Below are 19,201 nucleotides of genomic sequence, written 5' to 3' on the forward strand. Positions count from 1 at the left end.
ATATGATAACGTTTTCATTTTCGTTTTCGTTTACGTAGACGATGACGTTTTCGTTTTGGTTTTCGTATTTGATGACGTTTTCGTAAACGATAACGTTTTTATTTTCCTTTTCGTTTACGTAGACTATGACGTTTTCGTTTTTATTTACGCATACGAGCACGTTTTCGTTTTGGTTTTCATATTCGATGACGTTTTCGTTTTCGATAACGTTTTCATTTTCGTTTTCGTTTACGTATACGATGACGTTTTCGTTTTTATTTTCGCATACGATGACGTTTTCGTTTTGTTTCTCGTATTCGATGACGATTTCGTTTACGATAATGTTTTCGTTTTCGTTTTCGTTTACGTATACGATGACATTTTTGTTTTGTTTCTCGTATTCGATGACGTTATCGTAAACGATAACGTTTTCATTTTCGTTTTCGTTTACGTAGACAATGAAGTTTTCGATTTTTTTGTCGTATTCGATGACGTTTTCGTATATGATAACGTTTTCATTTTCGTTTTCGTTTACGTAGACGATGACGTTATCGTTTTTATTTTCGCATACGATAAAACGTCATCGAATACGAAACGAAAAGGAAAATAAAAACGATAACGTTTTTATTTTCCTTTTCGTTTACGTAGACGATTACGTTTTCGTTTTTATTTACGCATACGAGCACGTTTTCGTTTTGGTTTTCATATTCGATGACGTTTTCGTTTTCGATAACGTATTCATTTTCGTTTTCGTTTACGTATACGATGACGTTTTCGTTTTTATTTTCGCATTCGATGACGTTTTCGTTTGGTTTCTCGTATTCGATGACGTTTTCGTAAACGATAACGTTTTCATTTTCGTTTTCGTTTACGTATACGATGACGTTTTCGTTTTTATTTTCGCATACGATGACGTTTTCGTTTTGGTTTTCGTATTCGATGACGTTTTCGTAAACCATAACGTTTTCATTTTCGTTTTACTAGACGATGACGTTTTCGTTTTGTTTCTCGTAGTCGATGACGTTTTCGTTTTGGTTTTCATATTCGATGATCTTTTCGTTTACGATAACGTTTTCATTTTGGTTTACGTTTACGTAGACGATGACGTTATCGTTTTTATTTTCGCATACGATAAAACGTCATCGAATACGAAACGAAAAGGAAAATAAAAACGATAACGTTTTTATTTTCCTTTTCGTTAACGTAGACGATTACGTTTTCGTTTTTATTTACGCATACGAGCACGTTTTCGTTTTGGTTTTCATATTCGATGACGTTTTCGGTTTCGATAACGTATTCATTTTCGTTTTCGTTTACGTATACGATGACGTTTTCGTTTTTATTTTCGCATTCGATGACGTTTTCGTTTTGTTTCTCGTATTCGATGACGTTTTCGTAAACGATAACGTTTTCATTTTCGTTTTCGTTTACGTATACGATGACGTTTTCGTTTTTATTTTCGCATACGATGACGTTTTCGTTTTGGTTTTCGTATTCGATGACGTTTTCGTAAACCATAACGTTTTCATTTTCGTTTTACTAGACGATGACGTTTTCGTTTTGTTTCTCGTAGTCGATGACGTTTTCGTTTTGGTTTTCATATTCGATGATCTTTTCGTTTACGATAACGTTTTCATTTTGGTTTACGTATACGATGACGTATTCGTTTTTATTTTCGTTTTCGTTTACGTATACGATAACGTATTCGTTTTTATTTTCGTATTCGGTGACGTTTTCGTATATGATAACGTTTTCATTTTCGTTTTCGTTTACGTAGACGATGACGTTATCGTTTTTATTTTCGCATACGATAAAACGTCATCGAATACGAAACGAAAAGGAAAATAAAAACGATAACGTTTTTATTTTCCTTTTCGTTTACGTAGACGATTACGTTTTCGTTTTGTTTCTCGTATTCGATGACGTTTTCGTAAACGATAACGTTTTCATTTTCGTTTTCGTTTACGTATACGATGACGTTTTCGTTTTTATTTTCGCATACGATGACGTTTTCGTTTTGGTTTTCGTATTCGATGACGTTTTCGTAAACCATAACGTTTTCATTTTCGTTTTACTAGACGATGACGTTTTCGTTTTGTTTCTCGTAGTCGATGACGTTTTCGTTTTGGTTTTCATATTCGATGATCTTTTCGTTTACGATAACGTTTTCATTTTGGTTTACGTATACGATGACGTATTCGTTTTTATTTTCGTTTTCGTTTACGTATACGATAACGTATTCGTTTTTATTTTCGTATTCGGTGACGTTTTCGTATATGATAACGTTTTCATTTTCGTTTTCGTTTACGTAGACGATGACGTTATCGTTTTTATTTTCGCATACGATAAAACGTCATCGAATACGAAACGAAAAGGAAAATAAAAACGATAACGTTTTTATTTTCCTTTTCGTTTACGTAGACGATTACGTTTTCGTTTTTATTTACGCATACGAGCACGTTTTCGTTTTGGTTTTCATATTCGATGACGTTTTCGTTTTCGATAACGTATTCATTTTCGTTTTCGTATACGTATACGATGACGTTTTCGTTTTTATTTTCGCATTCGATGACGTTTTCGTTTTGTTTCTCGTATTCGATGACGTTTTCGTAAACGATAACGTTTTCATTTTCGTTTTCGTTTACGTATACGATGACGTTTTCGTTTTTATTTTCGCATACGATGACGTTTTCGTTTTGGTTTTCGTATTCGATGACGTTTTCGTAAACCATAACGTTTTCATTTTCGTTTTACTAGACGATGACGTTTTCGTTTTGTTTCTCGTAGTCGATGACGTTTTCGTTTTGGTTTTCATATTCGATGATCTTTTCGTTTACGATAACGTTTTCATTTTGGTTTACGTATACGATGACGTATTCGTTTTTATTTTCGTTTTCGTTTACGTATACGATAACGTATTCGTTTTTATTTTCGTATTCGGTGACGTTTTCGTATACGATAACATTTTATTTTCGTTTTCGTTTACGTAGACGATGACGTTTTCGTTTTTATTTGCGCATACGATGACGATTTTGTTTTGGTTTTCATATTCGATGACGTTTTCGTTTTGTTTCTCGTATTCGATGACGTTTTCGTTTTGGTTTTCATATTCGATGACGTTTTCGTATACGATAACGTTTTCGTTTTCGTATACGATAACGTTTTCATTTCGTTTTCGTTTACGTATACAATGACGTTTACGTTTTTATTTTCGCATACGATGATGTTTTCGTTTTGTTTCTCGTATTCGATGACGATTTCGTTTTCGTATTCGATGACGTTTTCGTTTTCGTTTTCATATTCGATGACGTTTTCGTTTTGTTTCTCGTATTCGATGACGTTTTCGTATACGATAACGTTTTGATTTTCGTTTTCGGTTACGTAGACGATGACCTTTTCGCTTTGGTTTTCGCATGTGATGACGTTTTCGTTTTGTTTCTCGTATTCGATGACGTTTTCGTTTACGATTACTTTTTCATTTTGGTTTACGTATACGATGACGTATTCGTTTTTATTTTCGTTTTCGTTTACGTAGACAATGACGTTTTCGTTTTGTTTGTCGTATTCGATGACGTTTTCGTATATGATAACGTTTTCATTTTCGTTTTCGTTTACGTCGACGAGCACGTTTTCGTTTTGGTTTTCATATTCTATGACTTTTTCGTTTTCGATAACGTTTTCATTTTTGTTTTCGTTTACGTAGACGATGACGTTTTCGTTTTTATTGACGCATACGAGCACGTTTTCGTTTTGGTTTTCATATTCGATGACTTTTTCGTTTTCGATAACGTTTTCATTTTCGTTTTCGTTTACGTATACGATGACGTTTTCGTTTTTATTTTCGCATACGATGACGTTTTCGTTTTGGTTTTCGTATTCGATGACGTTTTCGTAAACCATAACGTTTTCATTTTCGTTTTCGTTTAACTAGACGATGACGTTTTCGTTTTGGTTTTCGTATTCGATGACGTTTTCGTATACGATAACATTTTTATTTTTGTTCACGTATACGATGACGTTTTGGTTTTTATTTTCGCATACGATGTCGTTTTCGTTTTGGTTTTCGCATACGATGACGTTTTCGTTTTGGTTTGCATATTTGATGACGTTTTCGTTTTGTTTCTCGTATTCGATGACGTTAACGTTTTGTTTTTCGTATTCGATGACGTTTTCGTTTTGTTTTTCGTATTCGATGAAGTTTTCGTTTTGTTTCTCGTATTCGATGACGTTTTCGTATACGATAACGTTTTCATTTTCGTTTTCGTTTACGTAGACGATGTCGTTTTCGTTTTTTTTCTCGTATTCGATAACGTTTTCGTATACGATAACGTTTTCATTTTCGTTTTCGTTTACGTAGACGATGACGTTTTCGTTTTTATTTACGCATACGATGACGTTTTCGTTTTGGTTTTCATATTCAATGACGTTTTCGTTTACGATGACGTTTTCGTTTTTATTTTCGCATACGATGAAGTTTTCGTTTTGTTTCTCGTATTCGATGACGTTTTCGTATAAGATAACGTTTTCATTTTCGTTTTCGTTTTCGTAGACCATGTCGTTTTCGTTTTGTTTCTCGTATTCGATAACGTTTTCGTATACGATAACGTTTTCATTTTCGTTTTCGTTTAACTAGACGATGATGTTTTCGTTTTGGTTTTCGTATTCGATGACGTTTTCGTATACGATAACGTTTTCATTTTCGTTTTTATTTTCTCATACTATGGCGTTTTCGTTTTGGTTTGCATATTCGATGACGTTTTCGTTTTGTTTCTCGTATTCGTTGTCGTTTTCGTTTGTTTCTCGTATTCGATGACGTTTTCGTATACGATAACGTTTTCATTTTCGTTTTCGTTTACGTATACGATGACGTTTTCGTTTTTATTTTCGCACACGATGACATTTTCGTTTTGGTTTTCGTATTCGATGACGTTTTCGTAAACCATAACGTTTTCATTTTCGTTTTCGTTTAACTAGACGATGACGTTTTCGTTTTGGTTTTCGTATTCGATGACGTTTTCGTATACGATAACATTTTTATTTTTGTTCACGTATACGATGACGTTTTGGTTTTTATTTTCGCATACGATGTCGTTTTCGTTTTGGTTTTCGCATACGATGACGTTTTCGTTTTGGTTTGCATATTTGATGACGTTTTCGTTTTGTTTCTCGTATTCGATGACGTTAACGTTTTGTTTCTCGTATTCGATGACGTTTTCGTTTTGTTTTTCGTATTCGATGAAGTTTTCGTTTTGTTTCTCGTATTCGATGACGTTTTCGTATACGATAACGTTTTCATTTTCGTTTTCGTTTACGTAGACGATGTCGTTTTCGTTTTTTTTTCTCGTATTCGATAACGTTTTCGTATACGATAACGTTTTCATTTTCGTTTTCGTTTACGTAGACGATGACGTTTTCGTTTTTATTTACGCATACGATGACGTTTTCGTTTTGGTTTTCATATTCAATGACGTTTTCGTTTACGATGACGTTTTCGTTTTTATTTTCGCATACGATGAAGTTTTCGTTTTGTTTCTCGTATTCGATGACGTTTTCGTATAAGATAACGTTTTCATTTTCGTTTTCGTTTTCGTAGACCATGTCGTTTTCGTTTTGTTTCTCGTATTCGATAACGTTTTCGTATACGATAACGTTTTCATTTTCGTTTTCGTTTAACTAGACGATGATGTTTTCGTTTTGGTTTTCGTATTCGATGACGTTTTCGTATACGATAACGTTTTCATTTTCGTTTTTATTTTCTCATACTATGGCGTTTTCGTTTTGGTTTGCATATTCGATGACGTTTTCGTTTTGTTTCTCGTATTCGTTGTCGTTTTCGTTTGTTTCTCGTATTCGATGACGTTTTCGTATACGATAACGTTTTCATTTTCGTTTTCGTTTACGTATACGATGACGTTTTCGTTTTTATTTTCGCACACGATGACATTTTCGTTTTGGTTTTCATATTCGATGACGTTTTCGTTTTGTTTCTCGTATTCGATGACGTTTACGTTTTGTTTCTCGTATTCGATTACGTTTTCGTTTACGTAGACGATGACGTTTTCGTTTTGGTTTTCGTATTCGATGACGTTTTCGTATACGATAACGTTTTCATTATCGTTTTCGTTTACGTATACGATGACGTTATAGTTTTTATTTTCGCATACGATGACGTTTTCGTTTTGGTTTTTTCATTTTCGTTTTCGTTTACGTATACGATGACGTTTTCGTTTTGTTTCTCGTATTCGATGACGTTTTCGTAAACGATAACCTTTTCATTTTCGTTTTCGTTTACGTAGACGATGACGTTTACGTTTTGGTTTTCGTATTCGATGACGTTTTCGTCAACGATAACGTTTTCATTTTCGTTTTCGTTTACGTAGACGATGACGTTTTCGTTTTTATTTACGCATACGAGCACGTTTTCGTTTTGGTTTTCATATTCGATGACGATTTCGTTTACGATAACGTTTTCATTTTCATTTTCGTTCACATATACGATGACGTTTTTGTTTTTATTTTCGCATACGATGACGTTTTCGTTTTGTTTCTCGTATTCGATGACGTTTTCGTATACGATAACGTTTTCATTTTCGTTTTCGTTTACGTAGATGATGACGTTTTCGTTTTGTTTCTCGTATTCGATGACGTTTTCGTATACGATAACGTTTTCATTTTCGTTTTCGTTTAACTAGATAATGACGTTTTCGTTTTGGTTTTCGTATTCGATGACGTTTTCGTTTTGGTTTTCGTATTCGATGACGTTTTAGTTTTGGTTTTCGTATTCGATGACGTTTTCGTATACGATAACGTTTTCATTTTCGTTGTCGTTTACGTCGACGATGACGTTTTTGTTTTTATTTTCGCATACGATGACGTTTTCGTTTTGTTTCTCGTATTCGATGACGTTTTCGTATACGATAACGTTTTCATTTTCGTTTTCGTTTACGTAGATGATGACGTTTTCGTTTTGTTTCTCGTATTCGATGACGTTTTCGTATACGATAACGTTTTCATTTTCGTTTTCGTTTAACTAGATAATGACGTTTTCGTTTTGGTTTTCGTATTCGATGACGTTTTCGTTTTTATTTTCGCATACGATGACGTTTTCGTTTTGGTTTGCATATTCGATGACGTTTTCGTTTTGTTTCTCGTATTCGTTGTCGTTTTCGTTTTGTTTCTCGTATTCGATGACGTTTTCGTATACGATAACGTTTTCGTTTTCGTTTTCGTTTACGTATACGATGAAGTTTTCGTTTTGTTTCTCGTATTCGATGACGTTTTCGTATACGATAACGTTTTCATTTTCGTTTTCGTTTACGTAGACGATGTCGTTTTCGTTTTTTTTCTCGTATTCGATAACGTTTTCGTTTTGTTTCTCGTATTCGATGACGTTTTCGTTTTGTTTCTCGTATTCGATGACGTTTTCGTTATGTTTCTCGTATTCGTCTAGTTAAACGAAAACGAAAATAAAAACGTTATCGTATACGAAAACGTCATCGAATAGGAGTAACAAAACGAAAACGTCATCGTCTACGTAAACGAAAACGAATATGAAAACGTTATCGTATACGAAAACGTCATCGAATACGAGAAACAAAACGAAAACGTCATCGTCTACGTAAACAAAAACGAAAACGTCATCGTCTAGTTAAACGAAAACGAAAATAAAAACGTTATCGTATACGTAAACGTCATCGAATACGAGAAACAAAACGAAAACGTCATCGTATGCGAAAATAAAAACGAAAACGTCATCGTATACGTAAACGAAAACGAAAATGAAAACGTAATCGTAAACGAAAACGTCATCGAATACGAGAACAAAAAACGAAAACGTCATCGTCTACGTAAACGGAAACGAAAATGAAAACTTTATCGTATACGAAAACGTCATCGAATACGAGAAACAAAACGAAAACTTCATCGTATGCGAAAATAAAAACGAAAACGTCATCGTAAACGAAAACGTCATCGAATATGAAAACCAAAACGAAAACGTCATCGTATGCGTAAATAAAAACGAAAACGTCATCGTCTACGTAAACAAAAACGAAAATGAAAACGTTATCGTATACGAAAATGGCATCGAATATGAAAACTTAAACGAAAACGTGTTCCTATGAGTAAATAAAAACGAATATATACGATGACGTTTTCGTTTTTATTTTCGCAAACGATGACGTTTTCGTTTTGTTTCTCGTATTCGATGACGTTTTCGTATACGATAACGTTTTCATTTTCGTTTTCGTTTACGTATACGATGACGTTTTCGTTTTTATTTTCGCATACGATGACGTTTTCGTTTTGTTTCTCGTATTCGATGACGTTTTCGTATACAATAACCTTTTCATTTTCGTTTTCGTTTACGTAGACGATGACGTTTACGTTTTGGTTTTCGTATTCGATGACGTTTTCGTAAACGATAACGTTTTCATTTTCGTTTTCGTTTACGTAGACGATGACGTTTTCGTTTTTATTTACGCATACGAGCACGTTTTCGTTTTGGTTTTCATATTCGATGACGTTTTCGTTTACGATAACGTTTTCATTTTCGTTTTCGTTTACGTAGACGATGACGTTTTCGTTTTGTTTCTCGTATTCGATGACGTTTTCGTATACGATAACGTTTTCGTTTTCGTTTTCGTTTACGTATACGATGACGTTTTCGTTTTGTTTCTCGTATTCGATGACGTTTTCGTAAACGATAACGTTTTCATTTTCGTTTTCGTTTAAGTATACGATGACGTTTTCGTTTTTATTTTCGCATACGATGATGTTTTCGTTTTGTTTCTCGTATTCGATGTCGTTTTCGTTTTGGTTTTCGTATTCGATGACGTTTTCGTTTTGTTTCTCGTATTCGATGACGTTTTCGTTTTGTTTCTCGTATTCGATGTCGTTTTCGTTTTAGTTTTCGTATACGATAACATTTGCGTTTTCGTATACGATAAAGTATTCATTTTCGTTTTCGTTTACGTAGACGATGACGTTTTCGTTTTTATTTACGCATAGGAACACGTTTTCGTTTAAGTTTTCATATTCGATGCCATTTTCGTATACGATAACGTTTTCATTTTCGTTTTTGTTAACGTAGACGATGACGTTTTCGTTTTTATTTACGCATACGATGACGTTTTCGTTTTGGTTTTCATATTCAATGACGTTTTCGTTTTGTTTCTCGTATTCGATGACGTTTTCGTTTTGGTTTTCATATTCGATGACGTTTTCGTATACGATAACGTTTTCGTTTTCGTATACGATAACGTTTTCATTTCGTTTTCGTTTACGTATACGATGACGTTTTCGTTTTTATTTTCGCATACGATGACGTTTTCGTTTTGTTTCTCGTATTCGATGACGTTTTCGTATACGATAACGTTTTCATTTTCGTTTTCGTTTATGTAGACAATGACGTTTTCGTTTTGTTTCTCGTATTCGATGACGTTTTCGTATACGATAACGTTTTCATTTTCGTTTTCGTTTACGTAGACAATGAAGTTTTCGTTTTGTTTGTCGTATTCGATGACGTTTTCGTATATGATAACGTTTTCATTTTCGTTTTCGTTTACGTAGACGATGACGTTTTCGTTTTGGTTTTCGTATTTGATGACGTTTTCGTAAACGATAACGTTTTTATTTTCCTTTTCGTTTACGTAGACTATGACGTTTTCGTTTTTATTTACGCATACGAGCACGTTTTCGTTTTGGTTTTCATATTCGATGACGTTTTCGTTTTCGATAACGTTTTCATTTTCGTTTTCGTTTACGTATACGATGACGTTTTCGTTTTTATTTTCGCATACGATGACGTTTTCGTTTTGTTTCTCGTATTCGATGACGTTTTCGTATACGATAACGTTTTCATTTTCGTTTTCGTTTATGTAGACAATGACGTTTTCGTTTTGTTTCTCGTATTCGATGACGTTTTCGTATACGATAACGTTTTCATTTTCGTTTTCGTTTACGTAGACAATGAAGTTTTCGTTTTGTTTGTCGTATTCGATGACGTTTTCGTATATGATAACGTTTTCATTTTCGTTTTCGTTTACGTAGACGATGACGTTTTCGTTTTGGTTTTCGTATTTGATGACGTTTTCGTAAACGATAACGTTTTTATTTTCCTTTTCGTTTACGTAGACTATGACGTTTTCGTTTTTATTTACGCATACGAGCACGTTTTCGTTTTGGTTTTCATATTCTATGACTTTTTCGTTTTCGATAACGTTTTCATTTTTGTTTTCGTTTACGTAGACGATGACGTTTTCGTTTTTATTGACGCATACGAGCACGTTTTCGTTTTGGTTTTCATATTCGATGACTTTTTCGTTTTCGATAACGTTTTCATTTTCGTTTTCGTTTACGTATACGATGACGTTTTCGTTTTTATTTTCGCATACGATGACGTTTTCGTTTTGGTTTTCGTATTCGATGACGTTTTCGTAAACCATAACGTTTTCATTTTCGTTTTCGTTTAACTAGACGATGACGTTTTCGTTTTGGTTTTCGTATTCGATGACGTTTTCGTATACGATAACATTTTTATTTTTGTTCACGTATACGATGACGTTTTGGTTTTTATTTTCGCATACGATGACGTTTTCGTTTTGGTTTTCGCATACGATGACGTTTTCGTTTTGGTTTGCATATTTGATGACGTTTTCGTTTTGTTTCTCGTATTCGATGACGTTAACGTTTTGTTTCTCGTATTCGATGACGTTTTCGTTTTGTTTTTCGTATTCGATGAAGTTTTCGTTTTGTTTCTCGTATTCGATGACGTTTTCGTATACGATAACGTTTTCATTTTCGTTTTCGTTTACGTAGACGATGTCGTTTTCGTTTTTTTTCTCGTATTCGATAACGTTTTCGTATACGATAACGTTTTCATTTTCGTTTTCGTTTACGTAGACGATGATGTTTTCGTTTTGGTTTTCGTATTCGATGACGTTTTCGTATACGATAACGTTTTCATTTTCGTTTTTATTTTCTCATACTATGGCGTTTTCGTTTTGGTTTGCATATTCGATGACGTTTTCGTTTTGTTTCTCGTATTCGTTGTCGTTTTCGTTTGTTTCTCGTATTCGATGACGTTTTCGTATACGATAACGTTTTCATTTTCGTTTTCTTTTACGTATACGATGACGTTTTCGTTTTTATTTTCGCACACGATGACATTTTCGTTTTGGTTTTCATATTCGATGACGTTTTCGTTTTGTTTCTCGTATTCGATGACGTTTACGTTTTGTTTCTCGTATTCGATTACGTTTTCGTTTACGTAGACGATGACGTTTTCGTTTTGGTTTTCGTATTCGATGACGTTTTCGTATACGATAACGTTTTCATTATCGTTTTCGTTTACGTATACGATGACGTTATAGTTTTTATTTTCGCATACGATGACGTTTTCGTTTTGGTTTTTTCATTTTCGTTTTCGTTTACGTATACGATGACGTTTTCGTTTTGTTTCTCGTATTCGATGACGTTTTCGTAAACGATAACCTTTTCATTTTCGTTTTCGTTTACGTAGACGATGACGTTTACGTTTTGGTTTTCGTATTCGATGACGTTTTCGTCAACGATAACGTTTTCATTTTCGTTTTCGTTTACGTAGACGATGACGTTTTCGTTTTTATTTACGCATACGAGCACGTTTTCGTTTTGGTTTTCATATTCGATGACGATTTCGTTTACGATAACGTTTTCATTTTCATTTTCGTTCACATATACGATGACGTTTTTGTTTTTATTTTCGCATACGATGACGTTTTCGTTTTGTTTCTCGTATTCGATGACGTTTTCGTATACGATAACGTTTTCATTTTCGTTTTCGTTTACGTAGATGATGACGTTTTCGTTTTGGTTTTCGTATTCGATGACGTTTTCGTAAACGATAACGTTTTCATTTTCGTTTTCGTTTACGTATACAGTAACGTATTCGTGTTTATTTACGCATACGATGACGTTTTCGTTTTAGTTTTCATTTTCGATGCCATTTTCGTATACGATAACGTTTACATTTTCGTTTTTGTTTACGTAGACGATGACGTTTCGTTTTTATGTACGCATACGATGACGTTTTCGTTTTGGTTTTAATATTCGATGACGTTTTCGTTTACGATGACGTTTTCGTTTTTATTTTCGCATACGATGAAGTTTTCGTTTTGTTTCTCGTATTCGATGACGTTTTCGTATACGATAAAGTTTTCATTTTCGTTACCGTTTACGTAGACGATGACGTTTTCGTTTTTTTTCTCGTATACGATGACGTTTTCGTTTTTATTTTCGCATACGATGACGTTTTCGTTGTGTTTCTCGTATTCGATGACGTTTTCGTATACGATAACGTTTTTATTTTCGTTTTCGTTTAGTATACGATAACGTTTTTATTTTCGTTTTCGTTTAACTAGACGATGACGTTTTCGTTTTCGTTTACGTAGACGATGACGTTTTCGTTTTGTTACTCCTATTCGATGACGTTTTCGTATACGATAACGTTTTCATTTTCGTTTTCGTTTAACTAGACGATGATGTTTTCGTTTTGGTTTTCGTATTCGATGACGTTTTTGTATACGATAACGTTTTCATTTTCGTTTTCGTTTACGTAGACGATGACGTTTTCGTTTTGTTTCTCGTATTCGATGACGTTTACGTTTTGTTTCTCGTTACGATTACGTTTTCGTTTTTATTTACGCATACGAGCACGTTTTCGTTTTGGTTTTCATATTCGATGTCGTTTTCGTTTTCGATAACGTATTCATTTTCGTTTTCGTTAACGTATACGATGACGTTTTCGTTTTTATTTTCGCATACGATGACGTTTTCGTTTTGTTTCTCGTATTCGATGACGTTTTCGTATACGATAACGTTTTCATTTTCGTTTTCGTTTACGTAGACGATGACGTTTTCGTTTTGTTCTCGTATTCGATGACGTTTTAGTATACGATAACGTTTTCATTTTCGTTTTCGTTTACGTATACGATGACGTTTTCGTTTTTATTTTCGCATACGATGACGTTTTCGTTTTGTTTCTCGTATTCGATGACGTTTTCGTATACGATAACGTTTTCATTTTCGTTTTCGTTTACGTATACGATGACGTTTTCGTTTTTATTTTCGCATACGATGACGTTTTCGTTTTGTTTTCCTTATTCGATGACGTTTTCGTATACAATAACCTTTCCATTTTCGTTTTCGTTTACGTAGACGATGACGTTTACGTTTTGGTTTTCGTATTCGATGACGTTTTCGTAAACGATAACGTTTTCATTTTCGTTTTCGTTTACGTAGACGATGACGTTTTCGTTTTTATTTACGCATACGAGCACGTTTTCGTTTTGGTTTTCATATTCGATGACGTTTTCGTTTTCGATAACTTATTCATTTTCGTTTTCGTTTACGTATACGATGACGTTTTCGTTTTTATTTTCGCATACGATGACGTTTTCGTTTTGTTTCTCGTATTCGATGACGTTTTCGTATACGATAACGTTTTCATTTTCGATTTCGCTTTCGTAGACAATGAAGTTTTCGTTTTGTTTGTCGTATTCGATGACGTTTTCGTATATGATAACGTTTTCATTTTCGTTTTCGTTTACGTAGACGATGACGTTTTCGTTTTGGTTTTCGTATTTGATGACGTTTTCGTAGACGATAACGTTTTTATTTTCCTTTTCGTTTACGTAGACGATGACGTTTTCGTTTTTATTTTCGCATACGATGACGTTTTCGTTTTGGTTTTCGTATTCGATGACGTTTTCGTAAACCATAACGTTTTCATTTTCGTTTTACTAGACGATGACGTTTTCGTTTTGTTACTCGTATTTGATGACGTTTTCGTATACGATAACGTTTTCATTTTCGTTTTCGTTTAACTAGACGATGATGTTTTCGTTTTGGTTTTCGTATTCGATGACGTTTTTGTATACGATAACGTTTTCATTTTCGTTTTCGTTTACGTAGACGATGACGTTTTCGTTTTGTTTCTCGTATTCGATGACGTTTACGTTTTGTTTCTCGTTACGATTACGTTTTCGTTTTTATTTACGCATACGAGCACGTTTTCGTTTTGGTTTTCATATTCGATGACGTTTTCGTTTTCGATAACGTATTCATTTTCGTTTTCGTTAACGTATACGATGACGTTTTCGTTTTTATTTTCGCATACGATGACGTTTTCGTTTTGTTTCTCGTATTCGATGACGTTTTCGTATACGATAACGTTTTCATTTTCGTTTTCGTTTACGTAGACGATGACGTTTTCGTTTTGTTCTCGTATTCGATGACGTTTTAGTATACGATAACGTTTTCATTTTCGTTTTCGTTTACGTATACGATGACGTTTTCGTTTTTATTTTCGCATACGATGACGTTTTCGTTTTGTTTCTCGTATTCGATGACGTTTTCGTATACGATAACGTTTTCATTTTCGTTTTCGTTTACGTATACGATGACGTTTTCGTTTTTATTTTCGCATACGATGACGTTTTCGTTTTGTTTTCCTTATTCGATGACGTTTTCGTATACAATAACCTTTCCATTTTCGTTTTCGTTTACGTAGACGATGACGTTTACGTTTTGGTTTTCGTATTCGATGACGTTTTCGTAAACGATAACGTTTTCATTTTCGTTTTCGTTTACGTAGACGATGACGTTTTCGTTTTTATTTACGCATACGAGCACGTTTTCGTTTTGGTTTTCATATTCGATGACGTTTTCGTTTTCGATAACTTATTCATTTTCGTTTTCGTTTACGTATACGATGACGTTTTCGTTTTTATTTTCGCATACGATGACGTTTTCGTTTTGTTTCTCGTATTCGATGACGTTTTCGTATACGATAACGTTTTCATTTTCGATTTCGCTTTCGTAGACAATGAAGTTTTCGTTTTGTTTGTCGTATTCGATGACGTTTTCGTATATGATAACGTTTTCATTTTCGTTTTCGTTTACGTAGACGATGACGTTTTCGTTTTGGTTTTCGTATTTGATGACGTTTTCGTAGACGATAACGTTTTTATTTTCCTTTTCGTTTACGTAGACGATGACGTTTTCGTTTTTATTTTCGCATACGATGACGTTTTCGTTTTGGTTTTCGTATTCGATGACGTTTTCGTAAACCATAACGTTTTCATTTTCGTTTTACTAGACGATGACGTTTTCGTTTTGTTACTCGTATTTGATGACGTTTTCGTATACGATAACGTTTTCATTTTCGTTTTCGTTTAACTAGACGATGATGTTTTCGTTTTGGTTTTCGTATTCGATGACGTTTTCGTAAACGATAACGTTTTCATTTTAGTTTTCGTTTACGTAGACGATGACGTTTTCGTTTTGTTTCTCGTATTCGATGACGTTTTCGTATACGATAACGTTTTCATTTTCGTTTTCGTTTACGTAGACAATGAAGTTTTCGTTTTGTTTGTCGTATTCGATGACGTTTTCGTATATGATAACGTTTTCATTTTCGTTTTCGTTTACGTAGACGATGACGTTTTCGTTTTGGTTTTCGTATTTGATGACGTTTTCGTAAACGATAACGTTTTTATTTTCCTTTTCGTTTACGTAGACTATGACGTTTTCGTTTTTATTTACGCATACGAGCACGTTTTCGTTTTGGTTTTCATATTCGATGACGTTTTCGTTTTCGATAACGTTTTAATTTTTGTTTTCGTTTACGTATACGATGACGTTTTCGTTTTAATTTTCGCATACGATGACGTTTTCGTTTTGGTTTTCGTATTCGATGACGTTTTCGTAAACCATAACGTTTTCATTTTCGTTTTACTAGACGATGACGTTTTCGTTTTGTTTCTCGTAGTCGATGACGTTTTCGTTTTGGTTTTCATATTCGATGATCTTTTCGTATACGATAACGTTTTCATTTTGGTTTACGTATACGATGACGTATTCGTTTTTATTTTCGTTTTCGTTTACGTATACGATAACGTATTCGTTTTTATTTTCGTATTCGGTGACGTTTTCGTATACGATAACATTTTATTTTCGTTTTCGTTTACGTAGACGATGACGTTTTCGTTTTTATTTGCGCATACGATGACGATTTTGTTTTGGTTTTCATATTCGATGACGTTTTCGTTTTGTTTCTCGTATTCGATGACGTTTTCGTTTTGGTTTTCATATTCGATGACGTTTTCGTATACGATAACGTTTTCGTTTTCGTATACGATAACGTTTTCATTTCGTTTTCGTTTACGTATACGGTAACGTATTCGTTTTTATTTACGCATACGATGACGTTTTCATTTTCGTTTTCGTTTACGTAGACAATGAAGTTTTCGTTTTGTTTGTCGTATTCGATGACGTTTTCGTATATGATAACGTTTTCATTTTCGTTTTCGTTTACGTAGACGATGACGTTTTCGTTTTGTTTCTCGTATTCGATGACGTTTTCGTATACGATAACGTTTTCATTTTCGTTTTCGCTTACGTAGACAATGAAGTTTTCGTTTTGTTTGTCGTATTCGATGACGTTTTCGTATATGATAACGTTTTCATTTTCGTTTTCGTTTACGTAGACGATGACGTTTTCGTTTTTATTTACGCATACGATGACGTTTTCGTTTTGGTTTTCATATTCAATGACGTTTACGTATACGATGACGTTTTTGTTTTTATTTTCGCATACGATAAAGTTTTCGTTTTGTTTCTCGTATTCGATGACGTTTTCGTATACGATAACGTTTTCATATTCGTTTTCGTTTACGTAGACGATAATGTTTTCGTTTTGGTTACTCGTATTCGATGACGTTTTCGTATACGATAACGTTTTCATTTTCGTTTCCGTTTACGTAGACGATGACGTTTTCGTTTTGGTTTTCGTATTCGATGACGTTTTCGTTTACGTAGACGATGACTTTTTCGTTTTGGTTTTCGTATTCGATGACGTTTTCGTTTTGTTTCTCGTATTCGATGACGTTTTCGTATACGATAACGTTTTCATTTTCGTTTTCGGTTACGTAGACGATGACGTTTTCGTTTTTATTTTCGCATACGAGGACGTTTTCGTTTTGTTTCTCGTATTCGACGTTTTCGTTTTGTTTTTTGATGACGTTTTCGTTTTTATATTCGGATACGATGACGTTTTCGTTTTGGTTTTCATATTCAATGACGTTTACGTATACGATGACGTTTTTGTTTTTATTTTCGCATACGATAAAGTTTTCGTTTTGTTTCTCGTATTCGATGACGTTTTCGTATACGATAACGTTTTCATATTCGTTTTCGTTTACGTAGACGATGACGTTTTCGTTTTGTTACTCGTATTCGATGACGTTTTCGTATACGATAACGTTTTCATTTTCGTTTTCGTTTACGTAGACGATGACGTTTTAGTTTTTATTTTCGCATACGATGACGTTTTCGTTTTTATTTTCGGATACGATGACGTTTTCGTTTTTATTTTCGGATACGACGACGTTTTCGTTTTGGTTTTCGATGACGTTTTCGTTTTTATTTTCGGATACGATGACGTTTTTGTTTTGGTTTTCGTATTCGATGACGTTTTCGTATACGATAACTTTTCATTTTCGTTTTCGTTAACGTCGTATACGTTTATGACGTTTTCTTTTTTTTTTTTTCAGTCGCGAAATCTGTCGGCATTGCAGGCGGGCCAGCGTACGCCCGCGTGGTGGAGCCCCCGGACTGGGTCCTAGACTACTGGCACCCGCTGGAGAAGGCCCAGTACCCGGAGTACTTTTACCGGCGCGAAGCGCGCAAGTGCGAATACATAAAGCACTGGAATGACGGCACTTTGATGTGAAGTTGCTTTATAAAGCCCGTCATTTTTAAAGAATGCGTTACAAAAATATAAAACCTTACGTGTCGTGTTCGAATGAACTTTTTGAAGTTTTTTTTTTTACACTTGATAGACTTGCGCTTGACAACTAACATGCCTGATGTAAAGCAATGATGCGGTCTAAGTTGGGTCGCGCTTGCCTAGAAAATGCCTAATCAGTCTTGCCTTTAAGGCATTCAAGTTGTATGAAAGAGGGAACACCGAAGCCGGAAGAGCGTTCCAAACTTTAGCAGTCGGTATCAGAAACGTAGATGAAAAGCGCTTCGTGCGTTCTTATGTCAACCACATAAGGATGCCACTGTTCACGGCGTCTCGCTGTTCTGTGGAAGAATGTTGCCGGAGGAACAAGGTTATGAAGTTCCTGAGCACACTCGCCAAAGTATATCCTGTAAAAAACCGCCAGGCAGGCAACATTACGTCGGTGCTGTAAGCTGTTTGGTTTCGCCTGAATAAGGGATTCGTTGATTCTTCTGGCGCGACGATCAACCGAGAGTTTCGTTGAATTTACATTAAAATTTTATTATTATTTGAATGCTTAAATAACAATTATTATCATTGAAATATATATCACTAGATCATTCCTATTGCAATAAACGAGATAAGTTTGCGATTTTGAAATTAAATAAAGAGTTTAGTTCTACGTTTAAAACAGTATAGTTCGAATATATATGATGTCGCACTTATTTCAGAATTATAATACTTATCTATTTATTTTTAGTAGTTTATAAATACAGTCAGGATGCAAGGAATTGTGAAAAAGTAATCGATATTCAAAAAATGTAATAATCTCAAATAATTAACGTATGATCAGCTACTAGATATCGATTTATATATATAAATAAGAACATAAAACATTTGATATTTATAAAATTCTATAAGTAGTTTGTTTTTTTAGTAGCGATGTTTTTACTTGACTATCATCTAGCGGAAACTTATCGCATTTGATAAGTTTTCAATAAGTGATGTTTTATATCGATATTTTTCCTCTAACCCTATCGAACGAACGCATTCTTTCAACGGTAGTACTGTACCTGTCAAACAATAATTGCATTATTATTTAGTCGTAAATATATTTTAACAATAAATATATACGTACATGCAATTATGTTTTTTTATTTTATTTATTTTCTTTTTTCCAACACAAGGTAGCCCTTCACTTCAGTCTCACTGCAAATAACTGATGATGCGGTCTAAAATGGTAACGGGATCACCAGTTAGGGGTGTATTAGCTATACTGAACCCATACCCCTTTCGCGACATCGTACTGGAACGCAAAACCGTTTAGCGGCACGTCCATTTCGGTAAACAAACAAACCACAGACTAAATTATTTTTAACACAATTATTTTAAACATACTCTAGTAGTACAAAGAGTTCTTTGCGAAGAAGTTTCTCCGGAAAAGTAGTAATACAA

General features: G+C 34.1%; 1 protein-coding gene across 1 annotated transcript in view; it reads left to right on the forward strand.

The window, feature by feature from the left end:
* LOC120635410 (NADH dehydrogenase [ubiquinone] 1 beta subcomplex subunit 9-like) overlaps positions 1-17,815 on the forward strand; it is a 29,233-nt gene extending 11,418 nt beyond the window's left edge. The window contains exon 3 of the mRNA XM_039906426.1: positions 17,574-17,815. Coding sequence (XP_039762360.1) covers positions 17,574-17,752 — 179 coding nt within the window. The 3' untranslated portion in view covers positions 17,753-17,815. The remainder of the gene's footprint in view (positions 1-17,573) is intronic.
* The last annotated feature ends 1,386 nt before the right edge of the window (positions 17,816-19,201 follow it).

The sequence above is a fragment of the Pararge aegeria genome, chromosome 26 (assembly GCF_905163445.1).
Source record: "Pararge aegeria chromosome 26, ilParAegt1.1, whole genome shotgun sequence".
Taxonomy (NCBI): domain Eukaryota; kingdom Metazoa; phylum Arthropoda; class Insecta; order Lepidoptera; family Nymphalidae; genus Pararge; species Pararge aegeria.